General features: G+C 34.8%; 1 protein-coding gene across 1 annotated transcript in view; it reads right to left on the minus strand.

Moving 5' to 3' along the window:
• The window catches only part of LOC106715053 (dachshund homolog 2), a 132453-nt gene that overhangs the window by 25724 nt on the left and 87430 nt on the right, over window positions 1-19299 (minus strand). Inside the window, 2 exon segments of the mRNA XM_045678490.1 lie at window positions 4112-4195; window positions 17690-17905. Of these exon segments, the coding sequence (XP_045534446.1) occupies window positions 4112-4195; window positions 17690-17905 (300 nt within the window).

Raw genomic sequence — 19299 nt, forward strand, 5'->3', positions numbered from 1 at the left:
AATGCACTACTGACACATGCAGATACGATTGTTCGGCCAACTCCATTTGAATTTGATCAGTCGGCCGCCGATCCGCGATACTGCGTCCCAATGCGAGGGGAATGATCATTTGATCGTTTACGAATGCATTCGACCAGATTCATTTCAAATTAAGCCATCAATGGACAAATAGATACGCTTCCGAGTTTGCTTTCTGTATTATGTTTCGTGATAAATACTCTCAGTTTGTGTGCGTTGTTATAAGTTATATAATTTTTTTTAATTGTTCTTATAATAAAAAAAATACTTTTGTATCAAAACCGGGTTAATATATGGGTTAATAACAATTGCAAGTTTGGAATGCTAGTGGTTCTCACATTGTTTTGTCGTATTATTTTTTTCAAACAGAGATTACGTTATCACAAAACTGTTTTGTTGCTACATTCATTGAATGATTGAGTCGTTTAGCACAATCCCAGACCGCATGTCTTACAGTAAAGTAGGACAGCCCCATTCCGTATAGAATTCGAAGATGAATTTATGTTTATAAGTTGCCCGGGGCTCTGATAATGTCGGGGTCGGCGGCCTAACCGAAACATTTTGTCTACGCAATAACACACATATGAAACACAATAATCTAACATCACAAGATGCCCCAAGTAACAGAGGTATCTGTGACGCATACAGGGGCACAGACATCGATAACCCTCCATTCCCAGCATAATGTTCACATAATTGGCGTAACATTTCCATTGCGAACCCTTTCAAGACGCCCGTAATGTTACGGCCTACATGTTATTTAATTACGCAATCTCGAGTACAATGAGAATTATACCGACTCCTTTGCCGGCATGGCTCGGGCGGCTCCGGCTTTCGGGGGATGCGGGAACACTCTTACTCACAACAGTGTTATTTATTAATCTTTCATTGTAACACTTTCTTGAGTACAAATTGACACAAAAGGCAATGTCGTCTTCTTAACATGGAAAAAAATGATTGTAACATTTGCTACAACTTACAATTATTTTTAAATATTTAATCCAAAAACTTAGTTACTACATTGTTTTCGTTTGGAAATGTTGGTACAAGTTTATTATTTTCAGATAGTTGAAACTAAAACTGTAATAAAATGTATTATATAGTTCACTATTTCAGTTCTCATTAAGTAAAATAGAATGAAAATCGAATAATATTTTATAAAGCATTTCATTATCAACATTATTAATCCCAAAGTCGATGCTTCGAAATTCTTAAGCAAGTGTACATTTCTCTCAATGATTAAATTAAAGGATACGGCAGGAAATCATAAAGCGAAACTTGCAAACATCTTTGACTCCCTCTTGAAACTAACTCGCATAACAACCTTTAGCGATGAATGGAGACCCTTAAAGGGTGTGCCTTCTTACAGTCAATATTCATTGTAGACGTGTCCAGTTCAATTATAAACGAATAAATCACCGCATTAGTGTTATAAATGACTTGGAAATCTATTTATTACTTTGATTTTGTGTTAAATCTTAGAGTAACATTAAACCTTAATATATCAAAACAAGTTTATGGTTTCTTTTTAATGTAGAACGTATATAATTTTAGACGGAGGTTCTTCACAAGAAATTATCGTCTTCCAATAAGATATTGATACGTCGAGGAATAAATGTTAAATAATACATTTTATAACAACAAAAATGTTATTTGCAAGGCGTATCAGAAGTCTGAAGCTGGAAGTATAGTTTAATTAATTGAATACCAGGATAATTCTACAGAGCGCATCGCTGTTTAAATGGACTAGGGCATTACTAAAGAACTAGATTCGGATGCGATATCAGCGCATTCAATACAATATGTATTATGAATGGCCGTGCGCTCCGCGGCCGTTGATTAGCCCGGTCTCTATTCGGGCTCTATTCCAATTTTCCTGGCGGACTTCGATCGACCTCCCTGATTGATTGTTATTGCAGCAGCCTTACTGGCCGATAATGAACCTTTCATTACATAATATACAAAATAGAAAACGTTTTGAACACGAAAAGTTATACGACAAAAGTTTTTTGGCTCACTCGGCACACATCTGTCAGATTTGGAGACTTCAATAAATCAAGCACAACAAAAGTTATCTAAGCAGTAAACTCTATCTAAATATCTGGTCATTTCGACCAGATTTTTTTTTGTTTTGGCTGCATAGTGGGGTTTCCTAATCCATGAGCGTATGAAAATCACCTCTAGTACTATGACAATGTAGTTAAAAATTGACAAGCCATGATACTGTTAAAAAAGATCGGCTGTATGTTCAATTGCATTTAAAATATGTATGATCGATTCGGTGCATGTACCTAGAAATGGTGGTCGGCTTTGCTTTTGTAACTAAAGGCGTAATTCATAGCGTGGACGCATAGAGCGCTATCTGATGATTGGTTTTTGGCAATTAACAGTATTGCTCACATCGCAATCGCGTTCATTCACCGTGTGAAATATGTATGGGATGTGAATATCCGAACTTATTCCGCCTCCAGCATTACACAGTTGACTACCAAAACGTTTTAAACAAAACTCTATCGACACAAGTCATACGTGAAGTAACAAATATTACTTCAGAAATATCTTGCCTCAAATATGTACAAACAAAACAATTATGTATATCACTAAATCGTAAAAAGGCTTTGAAGAATGAAAACTTGGGACAGAAGTCGCAAAATTAATTTCGCTATAAACGAAAGAAAGTTGTCAGAAAGCTTTTAAAGTAGCTGTAAGATCGGTAAATAGTCTATGAAATCCATTAACAGCTTTAGCGCAGATATTATAAAATGTAGAGGTGACCTAAAATAGGCGCAAACAATTTAATCGGCATGTACGTAATAGTGAACTAACAAAAAAGTTAGATTTAGAATTAAAATATAATGTAGGATGAAAAAGATTTAGTGTAACAAATAGCTCATTCATTATTTTAGTGAGCGGATCTGAAATGTTTACACTGACAACATTTTGTTTGTTCGTAATTAGAACACATGTCTCACATCTAATCACATCACTTCCGCTAATATCTAAATTTTTATCTTTACTCTTAAGTTCTGTATTTTTTATTTTATTTCAAACTATTAAATTTGCAATTTAATTTTGAATGTTGTTTATTAAAACTTCAACTTTATATAACAAGTATGTGACGTATGATGCGTACCGGTTTGAAATAGTCCAAAACAAGACAATTTCAAATGTTATTTGGTTTAATAGCAACCCTTTTGTCTTGAGACATCAGGTCGCTGTCATAGTTCTGTTTGACATTTGTACAAAGGTCACCCCCAGCCAGTTTGCTTTCCTTTTACTTGTTACAATACTCTTTATAGACGAAGAAAGGGTGGTATTGTTTGTTTGGAAATTAACCTTTACATTTGTTAGGGGTTGTATTTCAATCCCTGAGAAATGTGATTTTTCTTTTCGTAAAAAGTATAAATTTTACGACACTTACAAAATTTTATAAAAAATGATATTTGTTAGGTGTATTTGTTTTTACTTTATAGCAATGCAGTAAATATAGGCAATATGAAGCATAAAGAAGATAGTAATAATTGAACAGCCATAATACATTGTGTTGCAGACAATTATGGATGAAACGACCGATGAGTCGGTGGCACGGAAAGAAAATTGGCAACAGAACATAAGGCACCGGTTATCGTAACATGAGAAAATAATAGTTTTAATGTTGGAAATAAATAACACGCCGCGGAGGAAGACAATGGTTCCGTAATAAGATCTCTTGTTAATTTTGGCGAATGCGAGGCTCGCTCGTGATCGAAGATTTATGAAGGCATTGAAATTACACCTTGTTTGTTCTTTTCGCGCCGGTACGTGTCTACGACTAGCGGACAAAAGAGATTTTGCAATTTCACAGAAGAGCAGGGCTTTTATTATAATTTGAATATTCTAGACAATTCGTTTTTACGTAGAAAGTAAAAAAAGACTATAACAATTGAAAGTTGATATCCGACAAACTTAGCACACTTTACAAAAAAATATAATTTAATATTACTTAATAATGTTTATTGTCGTTTTAATCTTTTCTGTTGAAATGTTTAAGATTCGATAGTACAACGTAAAAATTACGCAGTTTAAAGAAAATCAAAAAATATATGGGACTGACCTCTCATTTTCTGTTCGTCCATTAGTCGTCTCTCCAGGTTGTCTTTCACTTCTCGCTCTCTGAGCACGTCCATTTTCAATTCAGCTGCAACAAGATAATATAGTTAAATACGAATATCCACAATTCAAGTTAGTTTTAACTTAATAAGTTTATTAAGAAAGACCAAGAAGTTAACATAAACAATGATTTACCTTAAATAAATGGTTCATTGTTCGCAAAAGGCATTGTATAAATTTAACAGTGAACTAAAGCCGTAACAAGGCCGTCAGCAAGGGGCCGATTAGGAACATAAACACGGATTAACTCATTCGGAATCCCGGTACCATTGTGAAGGAGTCGAATTGAGAGATTTGCATAACTTTCAATTAAATCTAACCTGACGGAAACGATTGGGGGAGGAACTTCCGATTACGTTATGTAACATAGTACTAAGTGTACTTCAAGCAACCACAGTGCCCAACTATATAATGAATTATAATTAAACACACTAAATATACCTTATTCAATTTAAATATGAATATTTTCGTCAATGATGTTCATGTGACAGAACTGAATAGAAAAAATCTATCTACTATATCTACTATAAATGCGATAATTTTAATGGATGGATGTATGTTTGTTTGAAGGTATCTCGGGAATGACTTAATGGATGTTGATGTAATTTGGCACAGATGTAGAACATAGTCTGGAGTCCTTGATTTAGTTTTTTTTTTTAATTCCGCGCGGGCGTAGTCGCGGGCAAAAGCTGGTCATTTTGTATAAGTGTTGCATAAAAATATACCTTCCTTCTTCTGATTTTAAACTTGATTAAAAGCTACAAAGTTTTGATGACATGTGACATTAACTTACAAAATCAAGTCACCTTTAATAACGTGTGATCTAATCTCAGCCATCGATTTACATATCAACGTGACGGCGTTATGTATACGTTAAATCAGTTTAAGCGAACGCATCAAGAACAAGTCGAATTTGAATAGAAAGAGGTCATGCCGGCTCACAGTTTAATTTGGTCCCTTATTCAATTAGCCACCTTAGTCGCTCAGTCTATCTAATGGAGGTCGTAAGGGGATCAGGCTGATTAACTTGCGTTGTTAGCACCTACGGCTACGACTACGGCGCCACTTGCTCATTTCATACGAAAATTCGAAGCTTTGTTCTCGTATCACTTATCTTTCTTATGGATTCAATTTTATGTTTACATTTTGAACGAAATTAGGTTTTATTTCAACAAAGAAATAGTTTACATTAAAATTCTTACTAATATTATAAATGCGAATGTTTAGATAGATGGATGGATGTTTGTTTGAAGATAACTCCAGAACTTCTCAACGGATCTGGATGAAATTTGGCATGGCTATAGAACTTAGTCTGGAAGAACACACAGGCTACTAAGTTCTTTTTCAATTACTCGCGGACTGAGTCGTGGGCGAAAGCTAGTCTTATATAAAAATAAACGGAAAAACATGTCATGATTATAATTAAGATGTATTTCGCGTATACTTATGAATAAATACAGCTTCAATAAACCACTAACAAGATGTTAAACTTTTAAAAAGTATGACATCAGAACTGTAAGAGACTTGCAAAGTGAATATAAACTAATTCAATTTAAAGTTTTGCAGTACTCGTACATAACTGAATTGAATTTCTTAAGAACACGCTTAATGAAAATTTACATTGCATATAAAGTTATCAAAATTATTTATTTACAACTAGCTTTTTCCCGCGACTCCGTCCGCGCAAAATAAAAAATAAAAAAAGAAAACGGGGTAAAATTATCCTATGTCCTATTCCTGGTTCTAAGCTACCTGCCCACCAATTTTCAGTCAAATCGATTCAGCCGTTCTTGAGTTATAAATGGTGTAACTAACACGACTTTCTTTTATATATATAGATTATTACTATACTTTTTACGAGTTTAAATAATAGAAATGATTATTCAAATAGCCGTGTAAAAAATATTATTAATAATAATTAAAACTTTCGTATTAAATAAATTGTTAACCTTCATAATTCTTTCGAAAGTTTGCTTTGTAAAAGCTCTAGCTCTTTACCTTTTTCTGAAATCTTAAAAATAGGGTGCTTAACTAGAAAAAAGAATACTACACCACTGATATAAATCTGTGAATATTAAAATACCATTACACAACATAAATGTAGTTTATTTTAATTTTAAGTGTATGAGAAATAGGCTTTTACATTATGAATTAATACTTATAATCGATTCACATACGTATTGCTAAGTCCCCAACAACATTACGGGCCCGCAACTATCATGTTCCATTCAATGAGATTTGTTGCTAGCAGTTATTGTTGCAGGGGTGTAATTAAAATCGCCATTTCGAAATATAATCCAATGGAAATATGCATAGTTTATACTTTGTAATTACTACAAACCACAGTCGTTATGTTTGATTAAAACGACAATGCCCTGTTACATACAGTGATTCACCGTGGGTTTTTGAGACCAAGATACCCTTTTAATATATGTTATTATCAGTGTTTTGTCAAAAAAAATTAAAGGGATGACGATATGTTTTATACAGAGATTTTGGAAACCAACTGTCAATGAGTTATAATGAAAGGTGTTTATTAATTTAATGTTTGCTTTGGTGTGGAGAAATTTAAATAAATATGGAGAAGTTCTTACTGATATGTATCTATCAAATGCTTAGCTAAAAGCTTTAATTGGTTGAAAATAACGATTATATTTAGCGGTTATCATATTGATATAGATAAGTAGCAGAATCAATTTAAAAAATTACTAGAGGACTGTTACCACCCATGACAAAGCTTATTAGTATGAAAATTTACATATAACAAAAGACAAAGAGAACTTACGCATAGTTAAAACCACGTAGCATATCGACTAACAATAATCTGCCCGATAATACGGAGACAAGTTAAGTTGTGCGGGGGCAAGGCACGTAATAAGCCCGCGCGAGCAGCCGATCGGGCTCCCGGCGGATTATCACGGCCGCGGATCTTGTAAATTGAAACGTTGTCTTGTTCATTGTGCTGCTTGCTGTTTTGTTTCATTTCTCCAAGTACATATATGAGTCATTTATTATTTGATTAGTGCATTAAACCTAAAATATATCTCATTATATTATGCTATTGCTAGACACAATTCATATAAAATAAACGGGTTTGTTCCTAGAATAGAAGGTGATTGTTTTTCATGTTTAACTATAGAATATATTGTCTTATTATAGACAATTCTTTAAAGTGAATTAGAAAAAAACATACGGGAAAATCTAGTTAAAAGTATAAAAAGTCATTAAAGCGTAATGTAAATTATAATTTAGAAAGAAGAAATTTATGAAACATGTAAGTAACCGGATTTATCACTTCAACTAGACTGGAGTCACTCAACACAGCTATATTTTGACAAACAGCCCCGATACACAACAAAATCAAGGTAACACAAAATAACCTAAGGGTAAATGTCAAATTCGAGGTCGCCTTCTAGGGGACCTCGGACCCTTATGCTTAAGATGGTTCAGCCTAAACGCTTTAAGGTCTTCCCATTTCTTAATCCGGTTAAGTTGTAAAAGTTTCCGTCTTACTCTGTACTTCAGACTTAATCATTCGACTTCTTTAAATACAAGTAAGTAATCGTACATTTTGCGTTCAGAAAATTTGAAGGTAACTTAAAGTAACTTTTCCTCGTATATTGTCTTATGATAAATAAATAATATAAGAATGAAAAAATACAGCCCGATACTGGGTTAAAATTTTGGTTGGAAAATTGATTTGTAATGCCTTCGAGATTAATATGGAATCAATAGCTGTGTATGGTGTAATTTAGAGGGCTTTTAGTTAAGAGCGGTTTCGCACATGCGACGTAAATTACTTGAGCGGAGGGACGGTCATTAAAGACCTGTGTCGGCATGCGCGGCGTATCTGAGCATCTCGCGATTTGCGAGTGGAGGCGCCTCAACAAAAGCTGGCCCCGGTGGTCCCCGTACTTAGCGATCTATCCTCTTATTGTTACATGTCGTCTGCTACTTACAAGCCTCATTAACTTTCCAAACTTAGACGTTACTTAATCATTTAATTCACTGGTATTGTCTTGCAATTGTACAATTATATAACAATAGTCGAGATAACATATAATCTAACGGAATGCAAGACTGTAATCTATGTAGACACTCAAAATTTAAAATACTGATGAACGAAACTAAAGATGGTCCTTAATTTTGCATGTTGTTTTTTTTTGTATTATATTTCTTGGAAGTCGAAACTTTTTTCTATATTTTTAATTTAAATGCATTTTACAAAGTGTAATTTAAATATGCCTTCTACAGATATACAAAGAAATCGTTTATGGAAAAAAAGAAACAAGGTACGAAAGAGAAGAGCAGTCAATCATTAAATCGATCTTTATATCAGATCAATCAAATTTAAAAACCTAATAGAGTTGCGCTCGACGAAAAATTATTACTTTATAAATAAAATAACAATAAAAACGATTCTTCGATCGAGGGAATATGTAATTATGGACAATTATTATTATAACGAAACAGAACTGATGCAACGGCTGATAGATTATTGAAAGGATCGGAACCCATAAACAAAAGGATCCATTTCGGTTACGCAATTTAATGGTTCCAAGTAATTAACTGATATTGTAAGCGTTTCTCAGAGATACGATAACGTAAGTGCACTCGATTTCATTCAAGATTGAAGAGAACATGACGTCTTTTTTCTTTTTCGACGCGTCAATATGATTCACGAATTCAGAAGGGTCGAGACAAATTGTATTTCTCTTCAATTTCATGCACTCAGTAAAAGAAACAATTTTATTTAAATTTGTAATGTATATTCCCTTACCAAGCTTTGACGATTTCATAACATTGTAGCGTAGACAAAGACATTTGTAGAAATTATTTATACGATGTAACATTAGTTTAAATGTATTTAACATAGATATAGGATATAATAGATAGGAATTAAAAGTAGATAAAATACTTAGTTCTTTCTTTCATAAAACTTAGCTTAAAAACGTTATTTTTATGCTGAATATAGATATGTACATTTACTTATATAGTTTCTTAATCTAGTAGTGAATTTAAAAATATCTTTAATTTCGGTTGCCAACATAACTTTTGTTTTTAAAAAACAAAACGTTACAAAATTTCGTTTATTAATATCTCTATCTGCAGAAGCAACAAAAGCAATTTAATTTCAATGAAACATAAGTCATAGGGTGGCGAATTAAGACATATTTCCACGATCCCCACCTTACAGGAGACTAAGTTGAGCTTGCAGTTAAAATAACAATTAAAGTCTGCCTTGAAATTTACGACTCAAAGCTGTTTAAATAATTTAAAGGAACGTTAAGGTGTTCGCAACCAAAATGAGTCTTTGAACAGGGAAACAAAAGGTGAGCATTCAGAGCTCCCCAAGACGGGTGTTTGGACGTTTTCAATGGGAACGAAATGCAGGAAGACTCGACTCGGAATAAAGGTGAAATTTTAATAGTAATACCATAAGGAAATATTACTGAGGAATATTGTTGATTTAAGTGCTTCAGAGCTGAAGATAAAACGCAATTAGAATAACCAAAACGGATTTCCCGCTGATTAAATATTAGATTAAATATTAGGATATAAATAATATTGTTAAATAATAAATATTATTATACAAAAATATTAAAAGAAACGTTACGTTATTTTACACTATGATGATAATCACTAGAAGAGGTGTTCGAAAAACTGTCTGTACTGTCCATGTATCAACCGGTGTTTTTGAAAATGAAAATTCATAAAACAAATTACATTTTTATCACTTCATATATATTCTCTAGTAAGAGATTGTTCGATTCAAGCGTAAATATATTATCAAAATTCACGATGCTATTAAAAGGTAAATGTAAAGTAACGATAATGCTTGTTACTGTGCGAAAAACGAATTTCCCTCCCTTTGCTTTTTAAATTTACAAACCGTCGGCAATTTTATTTTATTGTTATTAGATTTTTCCGGCTTATGTCACACGGCAGTGTCACTGTTGAGGATTACTCCTGCGGCCTCCGCGCTAATAATCATAAGAATTGCTTCCCCATATAATGTGGAAAATGTAGAGCGGATTTTTATATCCTATTCTTTAAATCTAGTCTCTATTTCGAATGCCTCAAAACGTCTTTTCTATTGGGAAATTAAAAATCTCTTCATAAAACGCACTCAGACTGAACTGCGGTATATTTATTTGACACGAAAAAAATACTTGTAAATTTAGTTCATGCGGTGTCGTGTATATTTTATCTTCCGCGGGTTGTTTTTTGTATTCCGTTTGGATTGCAGTGATAAGTGTGCAAGCTCGTATCGCTGTACGAGTCCAGATAATGAAGATGTCGTCGAAAAATGAATTAAAAAGTACAAGTGTATCGTGTAGGCGTGCACCGCCTTGAATAACTCGCGGTGTTATCGACGCACGCGCACCCAATCTGCGATCGAAACACACCGGATAAGATTATCCGGTAGCCTGTATTATTTTAATGAGACTACACGACTCCTTGAGATTCGACGAGATACGAAAAAGCTTAGGTAACGAAGCGAATAAAGAATATATACGGGTCAAGAGAGAAAGAAGTAATATGCTGCCGAGTTCGGATGACATGCGCGCAATGCAAGGAATCTTCGCGAAGGGGATATTTTAAATTAGCCGCCGAACTCGATAAAGTCCCGCGCGTCCAGGCCGCAGCTGACGGCAGATCGGCCGATACCATTATGTCCCTGGTAAAGCACCGATTAAAAAATCCACATTTATAAGACAACATCTGTTATTTAAATAAGATATAAACGCGAGAGTCCGCGAACGTTTTGTTCCTTCGTCTACGTTTTTTCTCGACGGTGGATGCTCCCCTCGCTGGATATATCGGTATTAAAAATGTAAGGGAGATTTATGCGAATGGCTCTAAGCTTTCATTAGTCGTCGGTTGCGCGATGTTTTGCGGTCGCCGCTCCCTGACCAGTAATTTTTCATTTTTCTGCAAAGTTCCCGATGCTACGCGCGCGTTGCTCAAATTTTTACTGCATATAAAGATTATTTATATCCTTACTTAGTTGCCGAGTTCAAGGCAGCTGCACGCTATGACTTTTATTATTTCTTCTCCCTGTCCCTCCAGAGTTAATAGAAATTAGGTTTTAATAAAAAGGAATTGCTACTTGGAGCTTAATGGTGCATTGCTTAATATAGTCTGGAATCATTTTTATGCTATGGTATACATATGAGAAATTTAAGGCTATTAATATTGTAGAAAGTAAAAATTGATGACAAATCTGTAGGTATCTATCGACAAAGAATGAACGAACGCGAAAAAATGTGAAACCCCTTTTTTATTATTATTAGAATATAAATTATTACTTAAAGTTAGTATTCCAAATAAAAAGGCTACAATTTCATATAAAGCAATCGTGTTACACCAAATATAACGTTACTTCCGAATTTTTATCATCATGAATACAAAGAGCGCTTTTATAACACGCTCCTGAACTATAAACATATGCAACAGCGTTATTCCGCCTTGTAATTCTGTATGTAAATTACAACTAGCACAAGGGTTCCTATTTCACCCCATAGAGACAACGCACGACCACTCACAAACGACCTGCGCGCACAACGAATAGTGGGTATGCGGGGTTCAAGATCAAATTGCCAGCAAATAACAGCTTCTAAACCTTGGTTTATGTCAGTTTTAAATATTAAGAACATTCACAAGTTTCACGTCCTCATTATCTGTGCAAACAGCGCTCATGCGTCGCCTGTTTACAATCTAAATACTGGTGATATACACGAAGATAATACTCGAAAAATAATGATCGAACATGGAATTTTTCCTCTAAAGATATGTTTACACTTTGATTAGATCTCTTGTTATGTTACTATTCATTTTCTTAAACTGTTACATAAAAACATCCTTTCATGCAAAATATTGCCGTACGATTCTTTAACGTCAAATGACACGCTCATGTTGTATTTTGGCAGACTGAAAATATAAAATTAACTAATAAAAGATTTTCAATTAAATCTAAGAAGATTTAAACAAGAGCTTATTTTTATTCCTTCAATAAAATATTCATGATAGTTAACATTCAAATAAACAATAGATTGTACGAATAAAAGTATGCCTTTGAACGTATTTAATAAAGACTCAACGCACATTATGAATAATTCGGCGTGCGTCACATTAAATTATTTCGACTAAGTAATTCCGAGCGGTTAATTATTGTGCACAACCTGGGAGGAGAGTTGAGAATGTAATTATTATTAAACTTTACGATTGTCTCACTTTACCCCTTTCTCAAGTATCAAAGTATCCATACGACTCACTCGACATGATTCTACAATGGAAATTAAATTCTATCACAACAGCACAAAGGTTCATATTAAGAAAACACAAAGAGGATATAGTATGGCTTTACTTTGATACATCACATCCTTAGATCCTTAGGGGGTTTCTTAGCTTGTTGCGGATTCATATTTGAGCTGCCGTCTGAAATTTATAGATGTAGGTAGAATTTCTGGTAGCATTAAATTGTAAAACAGGTAAGATATAATTGAAATAAAACTCCTTTGACAAAGGAAGGGACGTAAATATTGCCTTTATTGTATCCAGTCGAAAATAATTACTTTTGAATGTTTATAAAACTTTGTGACATTTAAGATGTTTAGACCTTATAAGTCACTATTGGTGAAGTTGTAAGTCAAACAAAGTCGTAATAATTTTGATAGTTTTTATTGTAACGTCAATGTAGGGCAAGTAAGTCATAAGGAATTATTAGTCATATACTAAAACTGAACGTTATGTGCCCCAACAGCAGGGTAACTAAGGTTTCTCATCCATATTGTTCAGTGACACAAATAAACATTGCGTCAACATCGTATTTTCTACATAATAAATAGTTACATGCTTGATTTGCTGTATTGCTATTTAGTTTATTAGTCTGCCATTTAGTTTCCGTGTAGAGGCGAACTGTCTGACCGTATTAGGGTCCTTGCCGGGCGTAAGTCACAATGCGCTCGATATTGGAAGTGCGTCCAATAGATGGCGCGCGTGTGGTCGCGTCGCGTGCGCGTGCCGTGCGCGGTGTAACCGGAGCGACGCACAAGTAACACAATACGGCCGATGTCTCGCATATCGGTACATTGCAGCAATGGCATTTTAATATCCCGACGTTAATGTCACTTATTGTTTACTTACTTCCACGGCCGACTGATATGCGTAGACCACATTTTATGCGGCGCTAGATTAAGTTGACTGAACGCGCGACCACTTTCAACGCACTCTGATCTTGTTCTCGAATATAAATACATTTTGTGCTCACTAATTTCGCCTTTTTAGCACAAATAAAAAAAAACCTACACTTAAACTGTGTAAATGAGAATTCAATTATTTGTTTATTGTGCTAAAAATATTGCTATTCAATTACTTTAACTCTCCTTCTCAAGTTTACAAAGCAGTAAAGTTTACTCAGACACGAGGAAAACAAACATCGATTAAAATAATCGATATTAGCAGCACCTAGGTGGGAGAATGGCGAGAAAGCTGGCGCGGCGCGGCAACAATGCGTCGTTGCAGTATCAACGCGCGCGCATCGCGGAGGCTCGTTGCCCGCGAGCGGTGCTGGGACCTGGGAGCACACAAGAATTACGACTAACCAGCTTTAAACCTGTGATGGACAGCCGAGCTGTTATTAAGTGCGTTGAGTTTACTTCTTCGATCTATTTTGTTATTAGATTGAGCTAGTCAATAAAATATTCTTAGAGTTTGTTCAACAGAATCTATATTCTTGGTTGGCACAATGTGGATAAAGTACCTATTCCGCAGTCTAACCAACATTCCTTTCATTTTTCCAAAAATCGTTATTTCGTTGTAAATACAATGAAATTGTTACATGTTGTTGGTTTATAGCCTAACAGTTGTTTGCATATACCTATACTGTCATTTGTTACAGTAATTAAAGCTACAATGATTTTATGCATTAATTGAAAACAAAGAGCGGTTTTTAGGGGGAAGCCACAAAATAATTAAAGCGCGGTTACATCCAGGCAGATAGCAGCAGTCGCCGGTCATTGTGTAAAAGCTTTCATATCAATTGAATCCATTAGCTGAGTACACAAGTCCTGTCTGTCTATTTGCTCATCAGTTTTTATCATTGGCCAGTTCGTGTTTGTTCGATCGGTCACTTCCACGTTATTGATGGCTTGATGCGATACAACGGACAATCGCTATTTGTGATCATCGCAATGCAAGCAAATTACGTCTTTATTGCGTTGTTAATAAAACCTCCGCGCTTTTTATTGAGAGGTAGCTACGCCGGCGGCCGTGTTAAATTCTGCAAATGTTTGTTTGTGTAATTCCGTTAATGTTCCTACAGATTGATAATAAAACAGAGAATGGAATTGCCTCTCGTATGCTAGATAAATTATGACGCATGACCTCGAGTGTTCATTTATAATGGATACCTAATGTTTTAATTTTTATGATATATTCACATTTTTATGTCAAATAAAACATGGTAATTATTGTTTTACAGAAGTTCATCTACTATTTCTATGTCAATCAGGAAGTATTTAAAAAAAGTAAAGAAATTAATTTTTAAACGATATCAATATCACACTTCTTTAATCTATCTATATATATAAAAGAAAGTCGTGTTAGTTACACCATTTATAACTCAAGAACGGCTGAATCGATTTGACTGAAAATTGATGGGCATGTAGCTTAGAACCAGGAATAGGACATAGGATAATTTTTACCCCGTTTTCTTTTTTTTTTTATTCTGCGCGGACGGAGTCTCGGGCGACAGCTAGTCTTATATAATATCTTAAATCTTAAATGTATTTATAATCGTTTAAATAGAAATAATCTGACAAAAGCGGCAAAGAAATACCACCTCAGACTACAAATAGCCAAGTCGGGTTCTTTAAAGTGTGTACAGAGAGCCATAAAGTATTCTTGTCGTATCAGCCAGCGCGTGTGCCATTTGTCCGGCGACCGGCACTTAGCTAAACAAAAACTGATAGTTGTAAAACAAAAGAGCGCAACAAAACAACACACCTACAAGACCTGACCATTCCCTCCGCGAATAAACTAAGCGGTAAGAATTAACAGGGATAAAGGATTAAAAGAGTAGCCGAAGCAGATTTATGTCGCCGCGATTGCATCGGACCGATTCCGCCGGTTGCCAGCGTTTTATTGCAGAGAGGCGCGTAAACCACTAAAGATACACTTCTGAATCGTATACCTTACTCCCAGAGTATTTGTTGTGGCTGGAAAATTTATTTAATTGCCCATTTTACAAGTACTGCTACATATTAAGAGCAATTAAATATGGTAAACGTTATCAAGTTACATAGAGTTAATTGCAACAACACACCTACGTTCGGAGAAAGCATTTTGATGATCTTAAACCGATAATGTAACCATAGGACTCGTCAGGTTTAGCCGCATTTCGTGATAAGTATTTTTGTTAAAAATAAGATACAGAGACTACTATAAGACAATGGCGTATAGAGAAAGACTATAACTCAAGTTTTTTGCCCACTTTTATTTTGTTTGAATATTATTTCAAGGTGTAAACAGAGTCGCAGAGTCGACTCAAAGTATCACTTACCGGCACCATTGCTCATTCATCGCTAGTCTATTTACAGGAACGAATCGTCGCAGTTCTATCACGGCGGAGTCCTTTCACGCAACCCTTGCCGAGTTATCTGATAGCGCGGTGAAAGCGGACACATTTGTCCGGACGTCACCCGTTCACCGCTAGTGTAAAAATTGTCAGCGAATGCGTCGAGATAGTGATCTGCCATTTGTGGAGTGCGAGGGTGTGCCGTGTGTGACTACACTCGTGTACATGTTTTGACGCTTGTGCAAGCACTCTAACTCACTGTTAGATTGTTAAAAATGGGCAAATGTTTTACTTTTGACACGTTTTAAATCACCAATTTTCGATTTGATGAAAAGCTTTTGAAATATATAAAACACTATTCATTCGTTATAAGTACTCCTTTCAACTTAGGCTATGTTAGAAAATTATTATATAAAAATACGAAAGTAAAGACGTCTTTCAATGACGTATCGTCGTAGGGTCTTTATTTGCAGTTTAAGAGCAATAATAAGTTTAGTGTGTGGTGTGCATTATACTACTTAGTATTAATATAATAAACGTGACTAAAATGCAAGGCCGTTTCAGTAACACCTAACAATCGAGGCGGCGAGGCCCGTGATTGCTGTAATTCTATGAAAAAAGATCAACAGTAAAGTTCGCCATATGCATCGATTGGGAAAATGTTTCATCAACAATAATTTTATTATCGTAATAACAAAATTACTGGTTGGAAACATACACAGGCAAATTTGAATCTTAAAAGCGCGCCGTGTTAGAGGTTGATTTCTATAACATTCACTTATATATCGGGGGGAGAAATGGAACCTTTTGTTGGCCTATAGCATTATTATTTCTCATTTTGTTTTGTTTATTAATACAATTGGCCCGCGGCGCAATATTGATATTCAAGTTTGATGATGACTCGTGCCGCGAGTTTTCTCCCCGACCTCTTCTGTATTTTTATGGCTTTTATAACAATTGAGTTTTGTTCGTCTTTTTAAGCACGGCTGGTTTGTATTACATTTAATATATTCCATCATTTTTACAATAATATTTGACTTGTAAATATTTTAATTTATAATGTTTAAAGAAAAAAAAATATTTTCAATACATTTCATTGTAGTGCATATAATTTGTGTTTTTTTTGTTTATGAGTTTAAAGATACGATATTTTCTTGGTGGAAATGAAATGAGGTGAATGAATAACTCGCAGAAATATCAATTAAACAATTATCCTGTCGGAGTGCAATCGTATTTAATGATAGTGGGTCGGGCCATAACTCAAGCGCATCTGTTACTACGGCTATTTGTTGAAGGCACGACATGCGCCCGCGCAGACATTGCGTGGAAAGCTTACTTGCTATGTGTTAAGCCTTTGGTAAAACTTTACTCTTGTACTTCTTTTTAGATTTATTTTTATTTAGTATATTTTTGTGAATAAAATGGTGTAAATAGCACCATATGATGATAGTGATTTAACATTGATTTATTTTACAATAATAACAAGTAGAATGTTAAAATAAATAAATATTAAAATTTTAAAACATTGCAAGGTTTTTCCACGCGAAGTAAAAAAAAAAATCTTAATTAGTAGCCTATGTGTTCTTCTAGACTCTGTACTACATCTATGCCAAATGTCATCGAGATTCGTTGAGCCGTTCTGGAGTTACCTTCAAACAAACATCCATCCATCCGTCCATGCATCTAAATATTCGCATATATAATATTATTATGATTATGATAGTATGATTGACTAAACACTGGTACCTAATGTATGAAAATGTGATGAATCTGATCAGGTCGAAATTTAATATAGGTTCTCCAGACAAAAAGATTTAGACCACAGAACCAGATACACTGAACTTATAAAAACTCCGTATAAAAGAAATAAAGAACCCATTCGGGCCAAGTTAACGTGGCAGAATAAATCAGAAGTTCAAAATATGTATGCTGCAAGGTTACCTTTTTCGTAGCTAATCTGTCGCTCCTGCTGACGCGCGTTATCTGCGGCGACCTTGAGCAGGCCCTGTATGTTGCGCAGCAGCGTTTCGGTGGAGGAGACCAGCGTGTCGGCGCTGGGGTCTACCGGTACCGGCGTGGCGGGGGTTGCCGCATAGCTCACCGGCGCTGGAGACGTACCCGCGTCGCCCTCCTGCTCCCCCTCGCTCAGCTCTGCTCCTGGGGCAATGGCATCACTTAAGTTGATAAAAGAAAACACCTCAAAGACACCACGTTTCGTTTTTTTTAAGTAAAGTTTTCGTAATGCTTCGAGCGCGCTTTTCTGTATGTACGTTAGCAATTTAGTTGATAACTACTTATCTAGCGGCACAGGTTATTTCCATCAAACCGATAATTTGTTAATTATTCCTAGTAAACATCTATTATTAATTCATCTACTAAAGTTACCTCATACTCAAAAAGTAGAAATGTTGAATACCATTTACATATATACCTGTATTTGATAAAAAAGGCTTCAATTTGAAAAGTAAGGAATAATCACAGTTTTCATCAAAATTAAAAAAGAAAAAGCATCGATATGTAAGTGATGTGTAAAATGATAAAATCGATTGGAATGAAATGTTAAAACGAGTCGTTGTGGTCCGTGAGAGAGATACATCAGGCTGTGCAACGCGACTGCGCAGATCGCGTGCGTATCATTGCAACTGCAATTATAATATACCAGCTACATCGGTATCGCGTGGTGATCATCTTGAAGCTTTGATAGCAACGGGAACATACAACAAAGAGAAATTATACCATTTCAAAAATGTACGTAGCGATTTATTTATCTTATGTACTTATAAATAAATTACGAATTTTAATTCGTTCTTGCAGCTTTAAGCTTTGATTAGGTATTAAAATATAGTATTTTAGATATTAAATGGCTTAGACAGATTTTGAACAAAAAAGAAAATTTGGAATTCAGAATAAAAATCCTTTGCAAATGATGTTTACTTTTTATGTGTTATGAACAACTTCTTTTATAGTTACAGAAATTACACTCTACTAAAATAAAAATCTTTAATGCAAAGTTATTCGAAGTGCTCCTAGTAATATGAGCGCGTCGACGCCATTCGACATCGAATGGGCCGTCTCTAAACGATTTATGTGCACCAATGCACTACACTCAGAGGACGGACTGAACACTTGAATGCATTGACTCGATCATCATTCATTATTAGAATTTAACATGTGACAGAAAAACTATAAAAACTTCATATTTAATGTATTCTCTTGTTATCTAATCAGGTACATATTTTTGTATTGATAAGGTACTATTTTCGATTACTCCTTTACAGCAATTCTCATTGTTTTACTTTTTTTTAATTGGTCATAATAGGAAAGTATTCCGTTTGGCGTCTCTCACGGTCCGAAGTGATCTATCGATACATTTAATTTACCTGACAAGATAGTGAACGCTCATCACATAATGAAGACAACATCGTTTCGTCATTGTCGATGCGCACGATAGCACTTTCCAGTTGTCACAACACCATCTTCCTAATAAGGCCAATTAACACAATTTTGAAAGATCTACATACGAATTTATACTTTAAAACCAATATAAGTAC

The sequence above is a fragment of the Papilio machaon genome, chromosome 7 (genome assembly GCF_912999745.1).
Source record: "Papilio machaon chromosome 7, ilPapMach1.1, whole genome shotgun sequence".
In the NCBI taxonomy this organism is placed as follows: domain Eukaryota; kingdom Metazoa; phylum Arthropoda; class Insecta; order Lepidoptera; family Papilionidae; genus Papilio; species Papilio machaon.